Genomic DNA, 20,260 nt, shown 5'->3' on the forward strand with positions numbered 1-20,260 from the left:
GTGTTAATCTGCGGGGATCGCTGGTCGCTGCGGATGCGGTGGGCCGGAAGGGGCTGTTTCCGTGCTGTATCTCTAAACGAAGCTAAACTAAACCGAAGATAGACACAAAATGCTGGAGTAACTCAGCGGGACAGGCGGCATCTCTGGGGAGAAGGAATGGGAAACGAGAGATATAGACAATGATGTGGAGAGATAAAGAGCAATGAGTGAAAGATATGCAAAAAAGTAACGATGATAATGGAGACAGGCCATTGTTAGATGTCTGTTGGGTGAGAATGAGAAGCTGGTGCGACTTGGGTGGGGGACGGATAGAGAGAGAGGGAATGCCGGGGCTACTTGAAGTGAGAGAAATCAATATTCATACCACTGGGGTGTCCAAGCGAAATATGAGATGCTGTTCCTCCAATTTGCGCTGGGCCTCACTCTGACAATGGAGGAGGCCCGGGACAGAAAGGTCAGTGTTGGAATGGGAAGGGAGAATTAAAGTGTTTGGCAACCGGGAGATCAGGTAGGTCCAGGCAGACTGAGCGGAGGTGTTCAGCGAAACGATCGCCCAGTGAACAGCAGATGCTGGTTTACACCAAAGATAGGCACACAATGCTGGAGTTACTCAGCGGGACAGTCAGCATCTCAGGAGAGAAGGAATAGGCGACGTTTTCGGCTCGAGGTTCTTCTTCAGATTATTGCCCTACATAAATACAATCTCCGGTTAAGTACGGAATGCATAGAAACAGCCCACTGTCAATATTTGGTAACATTTCACCGTCTCCATTGGCAACAAAGACCCGTTGGCCGTTGCAGCCGTTACCTCCGTCCAGATCATCTCGCCAACGCTTGTCCTTCTCCTCACCCACCCCGGAACCCTTCGGCCTTCGTGGTGAGTGCCAAGTCAAGCACAAACATACAGTAAAATAGAAAAGTAAAATTGCTGGAGTAACTCAGCGGGTCAGGCAGCATCTGTGGAGAACATGGATAGGTGATGTTTCACAGAGTGCTGGAGTAACTCAGCGGGTCAGGCAGCATCTGTGGAGAACATGGATAGGTGACGTTTCACAGAGTGCTGGAGTAACTCAGCGGGTCAGGCAGCATCTGTGGAGAACATGGATAGGTGATGTTTCACAGAGTGCTGGAGTAACTCAGCGGGTCAGGCAGCATCTGTGGACAAAAAGGATGGGTGACGTTTCGGGTCGGGACGCTTCTTAGAAGATGTTCATTGAGAGAGGAGAAGGAGCAAGAAGGTCCCACTGCAGTTGTACAGAGCCCTAGTGAGACCACACCTGGAATATTGTGTGCAGTTTTGGTCCCCTAATTTGAGGAAGGACATTCTTGCTATTGAGGGAGTGTAGCGTAGGTTTACAAGGTTAATTCCCGGGATGGCAGGACTGACATATGCTGAGAGAATGGAGCGGCTGGGCTTGTACACTCTGGAGTTTAGAAGGATGAGAAGGGACCTTATAGAAACATATAAAATTGTTAAAGGACTGGTCAGGCAGGAAAATTTTTCCCTATGTTGGGGGAGCACAGAACCAGGGGTACAGTTTAAGAATAAGGGGTAGGCTCCGAGTCTGAAAAAGGGTCCCACCCTGAAAAGAACATTCCTTTAGGAAGGAAATGTGGAGGAATTTTTTTGGTCAGAAATTTTTTTTAGTTGAATCTGTGGAATTCATTGCCACAGGTGGAGGTCAAGTGAATGGATATTTTTAAGGCACAGATAGATAGATTCTTGATCAGTACAGGTGTCAGAGGTTATGGGGAGAGGGCAGGAGAATGCAGTTAGGCGGGAGAGTTAGATCAGCCATGGTTGAATGGCGGAGTAGACTTGATGGGCCGAATGGCCTAATTCTTCTCCTATCACATGTGAAGTGTGCAAATAGGGGAAAGTTGAATTCTTTTCTAAGAAACTATATAAACCTAATTTTATATTAAATTATTTTACAAAATTATTTTATAGGAAACCATGAAACTTAAATTATGTGAAGCTCTATTGATTTTATATAGATCTGATAAATGGTTTTGACACCGTAAGTTCAGAGAAACTGCCTAAGCTGCCAGAGAGGGTCACCCATTCCTTCCCTCCAATAGACAATAGACAATAGATGCAGGAGTATGCCATTCGGCCCTTTGAGCTAGCACCGCCATTCAATGTGATCATGGCTGATCATCCCCAATCAGTACCCCATTCCTGCCTTCTCCCCATATTCCCTGACTCCGCTATCTTTAAGAGCCCTATCTAGCTCTCTCTTTAAAGTATCCAGAGAACCGGCCTCCACCGCCCTCTGAGGCAGAGAATTCCACAGACTCACCACTCTCTGTAAGAAAAAGTGTTTCCTCGTCTCCGTTCTAAATGGCTTACCCCTTATTCTTAAACTGTGGCCCCTGGTTCTGGACTCCCCCAACATTGGGAACATGTTTCCTGCCTCTAGTGTGTCCAAGCCCTTAACAATCTTCAGGGATGCTGCCTGTCCCGCTGAGTTACCCCAGCACTTTGTGTCTAACTTTGGCATAAAGCAGCATCTGCAGTGCCATTCCACAGACAAACATGCAGTGACAATTATCACCCCCGTGGCACAGACGATGGCTGATTACTGCAAGGAACCAAGAGCGAAGGTAATGACTGTTTCCCCACCTGTCGCTAGGCTGGAGTTTATACCAGCAGGGTCCTTCCTGGAAGAACGCTCCTCAATGCTCCCAGGATAACTTCATCACAATGCGATAACACTTTATTCATCCCCAGCGGGAATCAGGAACAAGCTGCAAAAACAAATCTCGTTTTCCTTTCTCCGATTTGGCAATAGAGACTCAAACCTTGCAGTAAAGTTGGGCAATAAACAATAGACAATGGAAAATAGGTGCAGGAGTAGGCCATTCGGCCCTTCGAGCCTGCACCGCCATTCAATGTGATCATGGCTGATCATCCAACTCAGTATCCTGTACCTGCCTTCTCTCCATAACCCTTGATCCCTTTAGCCACAAGGGCCACATCCAACTCCCTCTTAAATATAGCCAATGAACTGGCCTCAACTACCTTCTGTGGCAGAGAATTCTAGAGATTCACCACTCTCTGTGTGAAAAATGTTTTTCTCATCTCCTAAAAGAATTCCCATTTTTCCTTAAACTGTGACCCCTTGTTTTGGACTTCCCCAACATCGGGAACAATCTTCCTGTACCTAGCCTGTCCAGCCGCTTAAGAATTTTGTACGTTTCTATAAGATCCCCCCTCAATCTTCTAAATTCTAGCGAGTACAAGCCGAGTCTATCCAGAAGGCAGGAACGGGGTACTGATTGTGGATGATCAGCCATGATCACATTGAATGGCGGTGCTGGCTCGAAGGGCCGAATGGCCTACTCCTGCACCTATTGTGTATTCTCGTCATCTGCATGCAATGGTGACTTGTCGCTTCTTGTGCTTCTTGACACAAAGCTGGGGGGCAGTGTTAGCTGTGAGGAGGATGCTAGGAGGCTGCAACGTGACTTAGATAGGCTGGGTGAGTGGGCAAATGCATGGCAGATGCAGTATAATGTGGATAAATGTGAGGTTATCCACTTTGGTGGCAAAAACAGGAAAGTAGACTATTATCTGAATGGTGGCCGATTAGGAACAGGGGAGATGCAACGAGACCTGGGTGTCATGGTAGTCCAACCCCACGGTGTGCTTGTGGAGAGCAGCAAACAATGCAACACATCATTGAAGCATGCCCTCAACAAAGACTCAAAGGAGGACTTGTCACCCTTCATACAGCAGATCAAGAGGCAACTGCTTGACTAAAGGACTTTGCATTCGCTAAATAAAAAATAAAGTCATTGAAAGTAGGCATGCAGGTGCAGCAGGCAGTGAAGAAAGCCAATGGTATGTTAGCATTCATAGCAAAAGGATTTGAGTATAGGAACAGGGACGTTCTACTGCAGTTGTACAGGGTCTTGGTGAGACCACACCTGGAGTATTGCGTACAGTTTTGGTCTCCTAATCTGAGGAAAGACATTCTTGCCACAGAGAAGGTTTACCAGACTGATTCCTGGGATGTCAGGACTTTCATATGAAGAAAGACTGGATAGACTCGGCTTGTACTCGCTAGAATTTAGAAGATTGAGGGGGGATCTTATAGAAACTTACAAAATTCTTAGGGGGTTGGACAGGCTAGATGCAGGAAGATTGTTCCCGATGTTGGGGAAGTCCAGGACAAGGGGTCACAGCTTAAGGATAAGGGGGAAATCTTTTAGGACCGAGATGAGGGAAACATTTTTCACACAGAGAGTGGTGAATCTCTGGAATTCTCTGCCACAGAAGGTAGCTGAGGCCACAGTTCATTGGCTATATTTAGAGTTAGATGTGGCCCGTGTGACTAAAGGGATCAGGGGGTATGGAGAGAAGGCAGGTACAGGATACTGAGTTGGTTGATCAGCCATGATCATATTGAATGGCGGTGCAGGCTCGAAGGGCCGAATGGCCTACTCCTGCACCTATTGTCTATGTTTCTATGTTTCTCGTGGGCGGCGGTGGAAAGATCGGTGGAAACAATGGCCGCGACGTGAACGCTCTCTCCTTGACCCCAGTTTCGTTTAGTTTAGAGATACAGCGCGGAATCAGGCCCCCTCTACTCACCGAGACCGCGCCGACCAGCCATCCCCGCACATTAACACTACCCTACACACACTCTACGCATCCCTGGAGAGAAGGAATGGGCGACGTTTCAAGTCGAGACCCTTCTTCAGTCTGAAGCATTTTGTGTCTATCTTCGTTGGAAACTGGCATCTGAGTTCCTTCCTACACGAAGTCCAAGGTTGACATATGGAATATGCAATTGAAATAGAGACAGGCCAGTCTGAAGAAGGGTCTCGACCCGAAACATCACCCATTCTTCCTCTCCGGAGATGCTGCTTGTCTCGCTGAGTTGCTCCAGCTTCTTGTGTCTATCCATGTCCATGATTGACAATAGACAATAGACAATAGGTGCAGGAGTAGGCCATTCGGCCCTTCGAGCCAGCGCCGCCATTCAATGTGTACTTGTACACTGCACAATGACAATAAAGTTTGAATCTGAATCTGAATCTGAACCTGGGGGTCCTTGTTCATCAGTCTATGAAAGTAAGCATGCAGGTACAGCAGGCAGTGAAGAAAGCGAATGGCATGTTGGCCTTTATAACAAGAGGAGTCGAGTATAGGAGCAAAGAGGTCCTCCATTCCTGCCTTCTCCCCATATCCACTGACTCCGCTATCTTTAAGAGCCCTATCTAGCTCTCTCTTGAAAGTATCCAGAGAACCGGCCTCCACCGCCCCCTGAGGCAGAGAATTCCACAGACACACAACTCTCTGTGAGAAAAAGTGTTTGAACCTGCTACACAGCTGTGTTGGATTCTGGTGTTGGACCTAAGTTGGTTCAGGTCATATTTACAAGATAGGAACTATTTTGTTTCCATTGGCGACTTTGTATCAGAACCAACCAACGTGACGTGTGGAGTACCGCAAGGTTCGATCTTAGGGCCCTCTTTATTCAACATCTACATGCTCCCACTAGGGCAAATCATGCGAAATAATAATATTGACCACCACTGCTATGCCGATGCCACTCAAATCTATGTAGCGCTATCACCAAATGACTATCGCCCCATAGATCTGTTGTGCCAGTGCATTGAGCAAGTCAAAGACTGGATGTGCCAAAATTTTCTCCAACTAAATAAGGACAACACGGAGATAATTGTTTTTGGTGCTAAAAAAGAAAGGCTTAAAGTAACCCAACACCTTCACTCTCTGTCCCTGAAAACTTCAAACAAAGCCAGAAATCTTGGGGTCATTATGGATTCAGATTTAAATTTCGACAGTCACATCAAATCAGTAACAAAATCGGCCTACTATCACCTCATAAACGTAGCAAGATTAAGAGGACTCATGTCAGCTCAAGACTTAGAAAAACTTGTACATGCCTTTATTAATAGTAGGCTAGATTATTGTAACGGTCTCCTTGCAGGTCTTCCAAAAAAAACTGTCAGGCAGCTACAGCTTGTTCAGAACGCTGTTGCTAGAGTTCTAACAAAGACCAAAAAATTTGAGCATATTACACCAATTCTTAAATCCTTACATTGGCTCCCTGTATGTCAGAGAATTGATTTTAAAATCCTGCTGCTCACCTATAAATCACTACATGGTTTAGGGCCAAAGTATATCACTGACATGCTTCCACTATATAAGCCTTCTAGACTGCTAAGATCTTCTGAAACCAATCTGCTAGTGATTCCCAGAGTAAATACAAAACATGGGAAAGCAGGATTTAGTTACTATGCAACAAATAGCTGGAATAAACTTCCTGAAGATTTAAGACTTGCCTCAACTTTGACCACTTTTAAAACAAGACTGAAAACTTTTATGTTTACTTTAGCTTTCAGCTAAATCTTAACTACATTGCACTTTTAACTTTTGCACTTTTTATAATGCATTTTTAATTTTGCTTTTCTTTTCTTTTATTTCTTCTATTTTATTTCATTTTATTATTTCATTTATTGTATGACATGTTTTTATGTGAAGCACTTTGAGTCTGCCTTGTGTATGAAATGTGCTATATAAATAAAGTTGCCTTGCCTTGCCTTGCCTTGGTGTTGGATTTAATTCTATTTCTCCTCCTTTTTCTACTGCCTCCTAATACCATGACCTAATAAAACTATTAAGCTGGAGCCAGAGGTCCAGGTTCTTCTCATGTCCAGGACAGAGCTTGGATTAGAAGGGTCTTGGACAAATATGGATTGTTTTCTCATAAGTTCATAAATACAAAAGTGAAAGGAGCAGAATTAGACAATAAACAATAGACAATAGACAATAGGTGCAGGAGTAGGCCATTTGGCCCTTCGAGCCAGCACCGCCATTCAATGTGATCATGGCTGATCATCCACAATCAGTACCCCGCTCCTGCCTTCTCCCCATATCCCCTGACTCCGCTATCCCTAAGAGTCCTATCTAACTCTCTCTTGAAAGTATCCAGAGAACCGGCCTCCACCACCCTCTGAGGCAGAGAATTCCACAGACTCACCACTCTCTGCGAGAAAAAGTGTTTCCTCGTCTCCGTTCTAAATGGCTTACTCCTTATTCTTAAACTGTGGCCCCTGGTCCTGGACTCCCCCAACATCGGGAACATCTTTCCTGCCTCTAGCGTGTCCAAGCCCTTAACAATCTTATATGTTTCAATGAGATGCCCTCTCATCCTTCTAAACTCCAGAGTGTACAAGCCCAGCCGCTCCATTCACGCAGCATATGACAGTCCCGCCTTCCCAGGAATTAATCTTGTAAACCTACACTGCACTCCCTCAATAGCAAGAATGTCCTTCCTCAAATTAGGGGACCAAAACTGCACATAATACTCCCGGTGTGGTCTCACTAGGGCTCTGTACAACTGCAGAAGGACCTCTTTGCTCCTATATTCGATTCCTCTTGTTATAAAGACCACCATGCCATTCGCTTTCTTCACTGCCTGCTGTACCTGCATGCTTACTTTCAGGGGACATGGGGAGAAGGCAGGAACACATTGAATGGCGGTGGTGACTCGATTGGCCGAATGGCCTACTCCTGCACCTATTGTCTATTGTCTATTGTCTATTGACCAGCGCCTTGTGGAGGCCTCAACATTACATCCCCTGTTTTTGTATTGTCAGCCCTCGGGAAATAAATGCTGGTATTATGTTTGCTCATGGCAATAAATTAAACTGAAGATGACCTTAGCATTAATCCGAAACTTAAAGACCTGGGTGCCCTTGACGATTAGCTCATAGTTACGAACGCTACACAAATAAAGCCATACGGGACTGGAGCCTGTGAAATGGAGCAGAGAGACACTGCCCACTCACAGTGGGGCCCACTCCCAATGGCATTATTAATACTGGCTGCTCTCCAAACCCTTCTCAACAAACAATCTTGATTTATTTGTTTACCATTCAGCTCGTTCACTACACCCAGGGGTACGGTGCCAATGTGAATTTACCTTAGTGGGGGGGGGGGGGGGGGGGGGGGGGGGACATAATGTTCTTTTTGTGGCATTTTGATTACTTTTTAAACCATGGGAATTACCGGGAACTGATTGCCATATGCAAGCCTTCAGATAGTCACAAAAAGCTGGAGTAACGCAGCGGGGCAGGCAGCATCTCTGGAGAGAATCAAAATCACAATCATACTTTATTAACCAAGTATGTTTTTGCAATATATGAGGAATTTTGATTTGCTGTACAGTCAATAGACAATAGACAATAGACAATAGGTGCAGGAGTAGACCATTCGGCCCTTCGAGCCAGCACCGCCATTCAATGACAGATGGCACAATGGGCTAAGTGTTCGGCTGGCAACCGGAAGGTAGCCGGTTCGAATCCCGCTTGGAGTGCATACTGTCGTTGTGTCCTTGGGCAAGACACTTCACCCACCTTTGCCTGTGTGTGAATTTGTGTGAGTGATTGGTGGTGGTCGGAGGGGCCGTAGGCGCAGAATGGCAGCCACGCTTCCGTCAGTCTACCCCAGGGCAGCTGTGGCTACAGAAGTAGCTTACCACCACCGAGTGTGACTGAGGAGTGAATGAATAATGCGATGTAAAGCGCCTTGAGTATTAGAAAGGCGCTATATAAATCCCATCCATTATTATTATTAATGTGATCATGGCTGATCATCCACAATCAGTACCCCGTTCCTGCCTTCTCCCCATATCCCCTGACTCCGCTATCTTTAAGAGCCCTATCTAGCTCTCTCTTGAAAGTATCCAGAGAACCGGCCTCCACCGCCCTCTGAGGCAGAGAATTCCACAGACTCACAACTCTGTGTGAGAAAAAATGTTTCCTCGTCTCCGTTCTAAATGGCTTACCCCTTATTCTTAAACTGTGGCCCCTGGTTCTGGACTCACTCAACATCGGGAACATGTTTCCTGCATCTAGCGTGTCCTTTATGTTTCTATGCGTATACGCACGTTTCCATACTTGTTTCTCTTCTTTCAGTCATCGTGCTGTGTTGCATCTTCAAGTGTCGCATTCCACGGACAAAGAAGGAGATCGAAGCTCGCTACGCCCAGCGTCAGGCGGCGAAGAAGTACGCCAACACGCTGGACAACGTCCCTCCGCTGAACGAACTGACGGAAATGCCAGGAGGTGAGATGATTGCCCGTATGCGGTTACCCAAGCCTGATCCCTGTGGAAGATTCAACTCCCCCTCCCATTCCGAATCCAACCTTTCTGTCCTGGGCCTCCTCCATGGCCAGAGTGAGTCCCACCGCAAATTGGAGGAGCAGCACCTTATATTTCGCTCGGGCAGTTTACACCCCAGCGGTATGAACATTGACTTCTCCAATTTCAGGTAGTCCCTGCTTTCTCCCTCCTTCCCCTCCCATTACCAGCTCTCCCACTGTCTCCGCCTCTTCCTTTCCACTTCCCACCCCCCCCCCCTCCTCCCCCCCACATCAGTCTGAAGAAGGGTCTCGACCCGAAACGTCACCTATTCCTTCGTTCTGTAGATGCTGCCTCACCCGTTGAGTTTCTCCAGCATTTTCATCCACCTTTGATCGTTGATCACAGTGGTTGCCGCGTTACAAGGCGCTGGCCAGGCCAAATCTCATAAGTTCAAGGAGCAGAATTAATAGAAACACAGCAACATAGGTGCAGGAGTAGGCCATTCGGCCCTTCTGCCATTCAACACTGCCATTCAATATGATCATGGCTGATCATCCAGAATCGGTACCCCATTCCTGCTTTCTCCCCATATCCCTTGATTCCGTTAGCCTGGAAAGCTATAACTAACTCTCTCTTGAATGCATCCAGTGAATTGGCCTCCACTGCCTTCTGTGGTAGATAATTCCACAAGGATAGAAACATAGAAACATAGAAAATAGGTGCAGGAGTAGAGGCCATTCGGCCCTTCGAGCCTGCACCGCCATTCAATATGATCATGGCTGATCATCCAACTCAGTATCCTGTACCTGCCTTCTCTCCATACCCCCTGATCCCTTTAGCCACAAGGGCCACATCTAACTCCCTCTTAAATATAGCCAATGAACTGGCCTCAACTACCTTCTGTGACAGAGAGTTCCAGAGATTCACCACTCTCTGTGTGAAAAAAGTTTTTCTCATCTCGGTCCTAAAGGATTTCCCCTCTATCCTTAAGCTGTGATCCCTTGTCCTGGACTTCCCCAACATTGGGAACAATCTTCCTGCATCTAGCCTGTCCAACCCCTTAAGAATTTTTTAAGTTTCTATAAGATCCCCCCTCAATCTCCTAAATTCTAGCGAGTACAAGCCGAGTCTATCCAGTCTTTCTTCATATGAAAGTCCTGACATCCCAGGAATCAGTCTGGTGAACCTTCTCTGCACTCCCTCTATGACAAGAATGTCCTTCCTCAGATTTGGAGACCAAAACTGTAGGCAATACTCCAGGTGTGGTCTCACCAAGACCCTGTACAACTGCAGTTGAACCTCCCTGCTCCTAACCTCTTTCATAACAAGAGATATGAATAGTGGAACTTGCAGGACAACTAGGGAGTGGAAGAGGGAATGCGGGAGGTATACAAATAAAGGTATACAAATCAACATTCATGCCGCTGAGGTGTAAGCTGCCCTAGCGAAATATGAGGTGCTGTTCCTCCAATTTGCGCTGGGCCTCTCTCTGACAATGGTGGAGGCCCAGGGCAGGAAGGTCAGTGTGGGAATGGGAAGGGGAGTTGAAGTGCTTTTCTCCATAGATGCTGCCCGGCTCGCTGAGTTGCTCCAGCATTTTGTGTTTACCTTCAATACCAAGTAACAATGGGTTACAACTCTTTGACTGGAGGGCAAGCACGTACTGGTAATTAGGCCATTCGGCCCATCAAGTCCACTGATGTAATCTTCACTGGATGGCAGGCTAGCTTCAATATTTGTATAAAACAGAAGTGTGAAATCGCGCACACCACCAGACTCAGGAACAGCCTCTTCCGCTCCTTCCTTCCCTCCATTTACGAACTGTACACTGCAAGGGCCAGGAAGCGAGCGGGTAAGATCATCTCTGACCCCTCTCACCCTGGCCACAAACCCTTTGAATCACTTCCCTCTGGAAGGCGACTCCGGACTGTCAAAGCTGCCACAGCCAGACATAAAAACAGTTTTTATCCACGAGCAGTAGCTCTACTCAACAGCCAAAAATCTGTAGCCTCCATTTGCTCTGATATTTTATTCAATTTACATGTTTAATCGATAATGTTTTATTATTAATGTTTGATGTTTTATGTGTCATTCCTAACTGTCACTGTATGTCACGTTGTCACTTGCGGGCGGAGCACCAAGGCAAATTCCTTGTATGAGAATAATTGACCAATAAACTTATTCATTCATTCATCCATTATCAGTTCATTAGTTCTAGGAGCAGAATTAGCCCATCAAGTCTACCTTCACCAAAGTAAACAGAACACCTCCAGATTCAGGGACAGTTTCTTCCCAGCTGTTCTCAGGCAACTGAACCAACCTCTCAGCATCTAGAGAGCGGTCCTGACCTCCCATCTACCTAATTGGAGACCATCAAACTTTATAATCTGTCTTTATCGGACTTTATCTAACGCCAAATGTTGTACCCTTTATTGCGACCAATTAGTGAAAGGCCTGGATAGAGTAGATGTGGAGATGAGACCTTTGTACTGTACATAATCGGACTTTTCCATCCTCTAGGGAAGATTCAAACAAGGGGACATGACTTGAGAATTAAGGGACTGAAGTTTAGGGGTAACATGAGGGGGAACTTCTTTACTCAGAGAGTGGTAGCTGTGTGGAATGAGCTTCCAGTGGAAGTGGTGGAGGCAGGTTCGTTTTTATCATTTAAAAATAAATTGGATAGTTATATGGATGGGAAAGGAATGGAGGGTTATGGTCTGAGCGCAGGTATATGGGACTGGGGGAGATTATGTGTTCGGCACGGACTAGAAGGGTTGAGATGGCCTGTTTCCGTGCTGTAATTGTTATATGGTGTTATATGGTTATATGATGTTTCCACTAGTGGGAGAGTCTAGGCCCAGAGGCCACAGCCTCAGAATAAAAGGACGTACCTTTCATAACAAGAGGATTTCAGTTTAGGAGTAAAGAGGTTCTTCTGCAGTTGTATAGGGCTCTGGTGAGGCCACATCCGGAGTATTGTGTACAGTTTTGGTCTCCTAATTTGAGGAAGGACATCCTTGTGATTGAGGCTGTGCAGCGTAGGTTCACGAGATTGATCCCTGGGATGGCGGGACTGTCATATGAGGAAAGATTGAAAAGACTAGGCTTGTTTTCACTGGAGTTTAGAAGGATGAGAGGGCATCTTATAGAAACATATAAAATTATAAAAGGACTGGACAAGCTAGATGCAGGAAAAATGTTCCCAATGTTGGGCGATCCAGAACCAGGGGCCACAGTCTTAGAATAAAGGGGAGGCCATTTAAGGCTGAGGTGAGAAAAAACTTTTTCACCCAGAGAGTTGTGAATTTGTGGAATTCCCTGCCACAGAGGGCAGTGGAGGCCAAGTCACTGGATGGATTTAAGAGAGAGTTAGATAGAGCTCTAGGGGCTAGTGGAGTCAAGGGATATGGGGAGGGCAGGAACGGGGTACTGATTGGGGACGATCAGCCATGATCACATTGAATGGCGGTGCTGGCTCGAAGGGCCGAATGGCCTCCTCCTGTACCTATTTTCTATGTCTATGTCTATGTCCATGAGATGAGTATGAATTTCTTTCGTCAGAGGATGGAAAAGTCCGATTATGTACAGTACAAAGGTCTCCAATGAGGTAGATGGGAGGTCAGGACTGCTCTCTCTAGTTGGTGATAGGATGGTTCAGTTGCCTGATAACAGCTGGAAGGACCATTCAGAAGCATAAAGGGATACCTTTAGAGAGGAGATGAGGGTGGTGAATCTGTGGAATGCATTGCCACAGAAGGCTGTGTGGAGGTCAAGTCATAAGGTCATGAGGAATATATTCATGTTCATTAGTTCTAGGAGCAGAATTAGGCCATTGGGCCCATCAAGTCTACTCCTCCATTTAATCATGGCTGATCTATCTCTCCCTCCTAACCCCATTCTCCTGCCTTCTCCCCATAACCCCTGACACCTGTACTAACCAAGAATCTTTCTCTCTCTGATTCAATGAAGATAGACACAAAATGCTGGAGTGACTTAGCGGGAGAGGCAGCTTATCTGGAGAGAAGGAATGGGTGACGTTCCGGGTCGAGACCCTTCCTTAAGGCAGAGGTAGATAGATTCTTGATTAGTGCGGGTGTCAGGGGTTATGGGGAGAAGGCAGGAGAATGGGGTTGAGTGGGAAAGATAGATAATAGACAATAGACAATAGGTGCAGGAGTAGGCCATTCGGCCCTTCGACCCAGCACCGCCATTCAATGTGATCATGGCTGATCATCCACAATCAGAACCCCATTCCTGCCTTCTCCCCATATCCCCTGACTCCGCTATCTTTAAGAGCCCAATCTAGCTCTCTCTTGAAAGTATCCAGAGAACCGGCCTCCACCTCCCTCTGGGGCAGAGAATTCCACAGACTCACAACTCTCTTTGTGAAAAAGTGTTTCCTCATCTCCGTTCTAAATGGTTTATCCCTTATTCTTAAATTGTGGCCCCTGGTTCTGGACTCCCCCAACATCGGGAACATGTTTCCTGCCTCTAGCGTGTCCAAACCCTTAATAATCTTATATGTTTCAATAAGATGCCCTCTCATCCTTCTAAACCCCAGAGTGTACAAGCCCAGCCGCTCCATTCCCCCAGCATATGACAGTCCCGCCATCCCGGGAATTAACCGTGTAAACCCACGCTGCACTCCCTCAATCGTGCAACCGGCGTACAAATAAATATTTATGTGCACACAAAAGGATTTCCGCGGATTTTGAGGGTTTTATGCTCCAAGGAATACAGTCCTAGCCAGCCCAACTTCTCCCCATAGCTCAGGCCCTCGAGTCCTGGCAACATCCGCATACATCTGTGTGGGAAAGAACTGCAGATGCTGGTTTAAATCAAAGGTAGACACAAAATGCTGCAGTAACTCAGCGGGACAGGCGGCATCTCTGGCGAGACGTAATGTGTGACGTTTCGGGTCAAGACCCTTCTTCAGACTGATGTCGGGGGAGGGGGCGGGACAGAGATAGAATGTAGTCGGAGACAGTAAGACTGGTGGGAGAACTGTGAAGGGGGAGGGGATGGAGAGAGAGAGGTTTACTTGACGTGATTCTCGTATATCTTCTCGCCCGCCTTGTAGCTCAACAACATCCCATAATGCGAGTATAAAAGTTGGGAGGTTATGTTGCAGTTGTGTCATGTGTCAGTGAGGCTGCATTTAGAGTATTTGTAATCAGTTTTCGGCACCATGTTATGGGAAAAAAATGTTCACAAGTTCACAGGTTATAGGAGTAGAATTATGCCCCTGTCCCACTTAGGAAACCTGAACGGAAACCTCTGGAGACTTTGAGCCCCACCCAAGGTTTCCGTGCGGTTCCCGGAGGTTGCAGGTGGTTGCCGGAGGTTGCAGGTAGTGGAAGCAGGTAGGGAGACTGACAAAAACCTCCGGGAACCTCCGGGAACCGCACGGAAACCTTGGGCGGAGCACAAAGTCTCCAGAGGTTTCCGTTCAGGTTTCCTAAGTGGGACAGGGGCATTAGGCCATTCGGCCCATCGAGTCCACTCCGCCATTCAATCATCGCTGATCTCTTCCTCCTAATCCCATTTTCCTGCCTTCTCCCCATAACCCTTGACACCCTTTCTAAACAAGAATGTGTCTATCTCTGCCTTAAAAATATCCACTGACTTGGTCTCCACAGCCCTCTGTGGCAATGAGTTCCATAGATTCACGACCCTCTGACTAACGAAGTTCCTCCTCACCTCCTTTCTAAAAAAGCGCCCTTTAATTCAGAGGCTATGTCCTCAGATCCTAGCTAGATAGGGCTCTTAAAAATAGCGGAGTCAGGGGATATGGGGAGAAGGCAGGAACGGGGATGATTGTGGATGATCAGCCATGATCACATTGAATGGCGGTGCTGGCTCGAAGGGCCCAATGGTCTACTCCTGCACCTATTGTCTATTGTCCATTGTCTATAGACTCTCCCATCAGTGGAAACATCCTCTCCACATCCACTCTATCCAAGCCTTTCATTCTCAAGTTGTTGTCAAGTTGGAAAGGGTGCAGATAAGATTTACAAGGATGTTGCCAAGACTAAAAGGCCTGAGCTACAGGGAGAGGTTGAGTAGGGTGGATCTCTATTCCCTGGAACGCAGGAGGATTAGGGGAGATCTTATAGAGGTGTGCAAAATCATGAGAGGAATAGATCAGGTAGACGCACAGATCGGGTAGAGTCGCTTGCCCAGAGTAGGTGAATCGAGGACCAGAGGACATAGGTTTAAGGTGAAGGAGAAAATATTTAATAGGAATCTGAGAAGCATAGAAACATAGAAAATAGGTGCAGGAGGAGGCCATTCGGCCCTTCATTGTGATCATGGCTGATCGTCCCCAATCAATAACCTGTGCCTGCCTTCTTCCCATATCCCTTGATTCCACTAGCCCCTAGAGCTCTATCTAACTCTCTCTTAAATCCATCCAGTGATTTGGCCTCCACTGCCCTCTGAGGGGTAACTTTTTCACACAAAGGGTGGTGGGTGTATGGAACAAGCTGCCAGAGGAGGTAGTCGAGGCTGGGACTATCCCAACGTTTAAGAAACACTTAGATAGGTACATGGATAGGACAGGTCTGGTTGGATATGGACCAAATGCGGGCAGGTGGGACTAGGGTAGATGGGGCATGTTGGCCGGTGTGGGCAACTTGGGCCGAAGGGCCTGTTTCCACTCTGTATCACTCTATGACAGTATGACCTGCCTACGTTGGTCGAGGCATTGAGGACAAGAGTCAAGGAGGCAAGACAGGCGGCAGCTGGATTGAGGTAAGGTTTCTAGTGAGACCACACCTGGAGTATTGTGTGCGGTTTTGGTCCCAAAATTTGAGGAAGGACATTCTTGCTATTGAGGGAGTGCAGCGTAGGTTCACAAGGTTAATTCCTGGGATGGCGGGACTGTCATATGCTGAGAGAATGGAGCAGCTGGGCTTGTACACTCTGTAGTTTAGAAGGATGAGAGGGCATCTCATTGAAACATATAAGATTGTTAAGGGCTTGGACACGCTAGAGGCAGGAAACATGTTCCCGCTGTTGGGGGAGTCCAGAACCAGGGGCCACAGTTTAAGAATAAGGAGTAAGCCATTTAGAACGGAGACGAGGAAACACTTTTTCTCACAGAGAGTGGTGAGTCTGTGGAATTCTCTGCCTCAGAGGGTGGTGGAGGCAGGTTCTCTGGATGCTTTCAAGAGAGAGCTAGATAGGGCTCTTAAAGATAGCGGAGTCGGGGGATATGGGGAGAAGGCAGGAACGGGGCACTGATTGGGGATGATCAGCCATGATCACATTGAATGGCGGTGCTGGCACGAAGGGCCGAATGGCCTACTCCTGCACCTATTGTCTATTGTCTATTGTTTCTGTTTTCTAATGCTGATCTGTTCTTTTCTCATCCTCTTTCTCTCTCTTTCTCCTGACTCCTAGATACTTCTGACACTATCCCCCTCCAAACTGTTTCTGGTCAACTGCAACACAGATCTGTCCACTCTTTGCCCATCCTTCAAGAGGAAGATGAGATGGCACCTCTCTGAGATTAACCCCACTACCTGTCTTACTGACTTCCGTCTGCTTACATTCCCATCTCTCCGTGATCTCCGGCAGATTTCACTGCCTCTCCAACTCTGTCACAGCTTTTCCAATTCATTGAAATAAATTTGTTCATGAGTGATCGGAGCAGAATTAGGCCATTCGGCCCATCATGTCTACTCCACCATTCAATCATGGCTGATCTATCTCTCCCTCCTAACCCCATTCTCCTGCCTTCTCCCCATAACCCCTGACACCCGTACTAATCAAGAATCCATCCATCTCTGCCTTAAAAATATCCATTGACTTGGCCTCCACAGCCTTCTGTACGTGATGTATTGGGCAGCATGGTGGCGCAGCGGTAGAGTTGCTGCCTTACAGCGCCAGAGTCCCGGGTTCGATCCTGACTATGGGTGCTTTCTATAAGGAGTTTGTACGTTCTCCCCATGACCTGCGTGGGTTTTTTCCAGGTGCTCTGCTTTCCACCCACACTCCAAATACGTACAGGTTTGTAAGTTAATTGTCTTGTTCAATTGTAAATTGTCCCTAGTGTGTGTCGGCTGGTCACTGGTCACTGGTCACTGGTCACTGGTCACTGGTCGGAGCGGACTCAATGAGCCGAAGAGCCTGTTTCCGCGCTGTATCTCTAAACTAAACTTAACTAAACTTAACTAAACTAAACTAAGCTAAACTAAGCTAAACTATTCTAATTTAATCTAAACAACTAAACTAAACTGAACTATACCAATATAAACTAAACCAAACTAAACTAATCTAAACTAACCCAAACTAAACTAAACTAATCTAAACTACACTAAACTAAACTACACTAAACTAAACTAATCTAAACTACACTAAACTAAACTAATCTAAACTACACTAAACTAAACTAATCTAAACTAACCCAAACTACACTAAACTAAACTATTCTAAACTACACTAACCCAAACTACACTAAACTAAACTAATCTAAACTAAACTAAACTAAACTAAACTAAACTAAATTAAACTAATCTAAACTAACCCAAACTACACTAAACTAAACTACACTAAACTAAACTAACCCAAACTACACTAAACTAAACTAATCTAAACTACACTAAACTAAACTAAACTAATCTAAACTAACCCAAACTACACTAAACTAAACTAAACTAAACTAAACTAAACTAAACTAAACTAAACTATTTGCCAACGTGTTTAATGAGTGCGTGCTGAACAGCCAATATTTTTTTAGAAGTCCTACATTGGAGCTAATTGAAGTGTGCCCAGCATCAGTCATCTCACCTCTCTGTCAATGCTGGGGTTGGATATGTACACTAGGGTCGCCAACTGTCCCGTATTAGCCGGGACATCACGTATATATTGGGCTAAATTGGTTTGTCCCGTACGGGACCGCCCTTGTCCCGTATTTGACCGCTACTACTCGGGTCGAGGGGACTGTCGGGTCGGAGCGCCGCGTCCGGCCCCGCCTCACCCGTCCCGACGAAGTGCAGCCCATGGAGTGCAGCAGCAGCAGCAGCAGCAGGAGCAGCAGCAGCAGCAGCAGCACCTCGCCCGTGGCCCCGTAGGTTGGTTGGCAACCCGGCCTAGCTGTCCGACCTTCGGACCTTCGATTACCGCCGACACCACCACCGCCCCCTTCTCCTTCTCACGGCCGATCATCGGTTCATGAGTTGGACGGGGCGCCGGACTTTGCGTGCTGCCCGGGCCAAAACTCCTCAGCTGGCCCGCCGGCTGGGCTTTGTGTGCAGTCCAGCACCCGGGACAACTCATCATTCACCCAGCCACGGCCCAGTCGGTCAACGAATTGCCGTCAGGAATTTGTCCCGTATTTTGACCTTTTGTCCCCTATGTGGGAGTGAGAAAGTTGGCAACCCTAAATGTACGCTGAATGTCTAAACTCGACCAACAGGAACGGCAGTTTCTCAGTTGTATGAAATTAACACAATAAACTACCACTTCCGGCTTCTATGAAACTTTGTTCAGTATTTCACTTTGTCCTTTTACTCAACTATGTCTGAGGTTGACAGGAGACCTGAGAGAAGTAAATAAAATGATGAGAGGATTAGATAAGGTAGACAGTCCGAACCTTTTTTCCTGATTGGAAATGTAATACACTACAGGGCACAGCTTTAAGGTGGGTGGGTAAATCTTTAATGGAGATGTGCGGGGCAAGTTTTATTTAGACAGAGGGTGGTGGGTGCCTGGAACGCGCTGCCAGGGGTGGTGGTGGAGGCAGATACGACAGTGGTGTTTAAGAGGCTTTTAGATAGGCACATGGACATGCAGGGACGGAGGGATATGGATCACGTACAGGCTGAGGAGATCTGGTCAACTTGGCATCATGTTCAACACAAACATTGTGGGCCGAAGGGCCTGTTCCTGTGCTGTACTCAGTTTCAGTTACCCGAAACGTCACCCCTTCCTTCTCTCCAGAGATGCTGCCTGTCCCGTTGAGTTACTCCAGCTTTTTGTGTCTATCTTCTGTTTAAACCAGCATCTGCAGTTCCTTCTTCCTAGTTTCAGTTTAGTTTATTGTCACGTGTACCGAGGTACAGTGAAAAGCTTTTGTTGCGTGCTAACCAGTCAGCAGAAAGACAATACATGATTACAATCGAGCCATTCACAGTGTATAGATACAGGATAAAGGAAATTACATTTTGTGCAAGGTAAAGACAGATGATATAAGATTGTTAAGGGTTTGGACACACGCTAGAGGCAGGAAACATGTTCCCGATGTTGGGGGAGTCCAGAACCAGGGGCCACAAACAGTTTAAGAATAAGGAGTAAGCCATTTAGAACGGAGACCAGGAAACACTTTTTCTCACAGAGAGTGGTGAGTCTGTGGAATTCTCTGCCTCAGAGGGTGGTGGAGGCCGGTGCTCTGGAAACTTTCAAGAGAGAGCTAGATAGGGCTCTTAAAAATAGCGGAGTCAGGGGATATGGGGAGAAGGCAGGAACGGGGTACTGATTGTGGATGATCAGCCATGATCACATTGAATGGCGGTGCTGGCTCGAAGGGTCGAATGGCCTACTCCTGCACCTATTGTCTATTGTCTATCATAGATATAGTAAGTAATGTTGCTGTCAGAGTAGAGGTTTAAGAGTGTGAAGCGATTGTAATATGTGATTGTAGATCTGCTTCTGTGGCTTGCGGGCAAATAGTCTTGGAAGCCATCTTGGAAGCCATCTTGGAAGCCATTTTATCGGGATGCATCACAGCTTGGTTACAAAGGAGACATTCACCGTGTATACTGCAGAAACATGATAAGGGAATAACGTTTAGTGCAAGGTAAAGGCAGTAAAGTCTGATCAAGGATAGTCCGAGGGTCACCAATGAGGTAGATAGTAGTTCAGGACCGCTCTCTGGTTGTGGTAGGATGGTTCAGTTGCCTAATAACAGCTGGGAAGAAACTGTCCCTGAATCTGGAGGTGTGCGTTTTCACACTTCTGCACCTCTTGCCTGATGGGAGAGGGGAGAAGAGGGAGTGGCTGCTTGGCAGGTCAACAGTCCATGCCGACCAGCGTACCCCGTACACTAATACTATCCACAATGGGGAGAAGAGGGAGTGGCCAGGGTGCGACTGGTCCTTGATTATGCTGCTGGCCTTGCCGAGGCAGCGTG

At 46.8% G+C, this 20,260-nt stretch overlaps 1 protein-coding gene across 1 annotated transcript in view; it reads left to right on the forward strand.

Moving 5' to 3' along the window:
- Window positions 1-720: 720 nt before the first annotated feature.
- tmie (transmembrane inner ear) overlaps window positions 721-20,260 on the forward strand; it is a 39,330-nt gene continuing 19,790 nt past the window's right edge. The window contains exons 1-2 of the mRNA XM_033020418.1: window positions 721-877; window positions 8,896-9,105. Of these exons, the coding sequence (XP_032876309.1) occupies window positions 721-877; window positions 8,896-9,105 (367 nt within the window). The remainder of the gene's footprint in view (window positions 878-8,895; window positions 9,106-20,260) is intronic.

The sequence above is a fragment of the Amblyraja radiata genome, chromosome 4 (assembly GCF_010909765.2).
Source record: "Amblyraja radiata isolate CabotCenter1 chromosome 4, sAmbRad1.1.pri, whole genome shotgun sequence".
Taxonomy (NCBI): Eukaryota; Metazoa; Chordata; class Chondrichthyes; order Rajiformes; family Rajidae; genus Amblyraja; species Amblyraja radiata.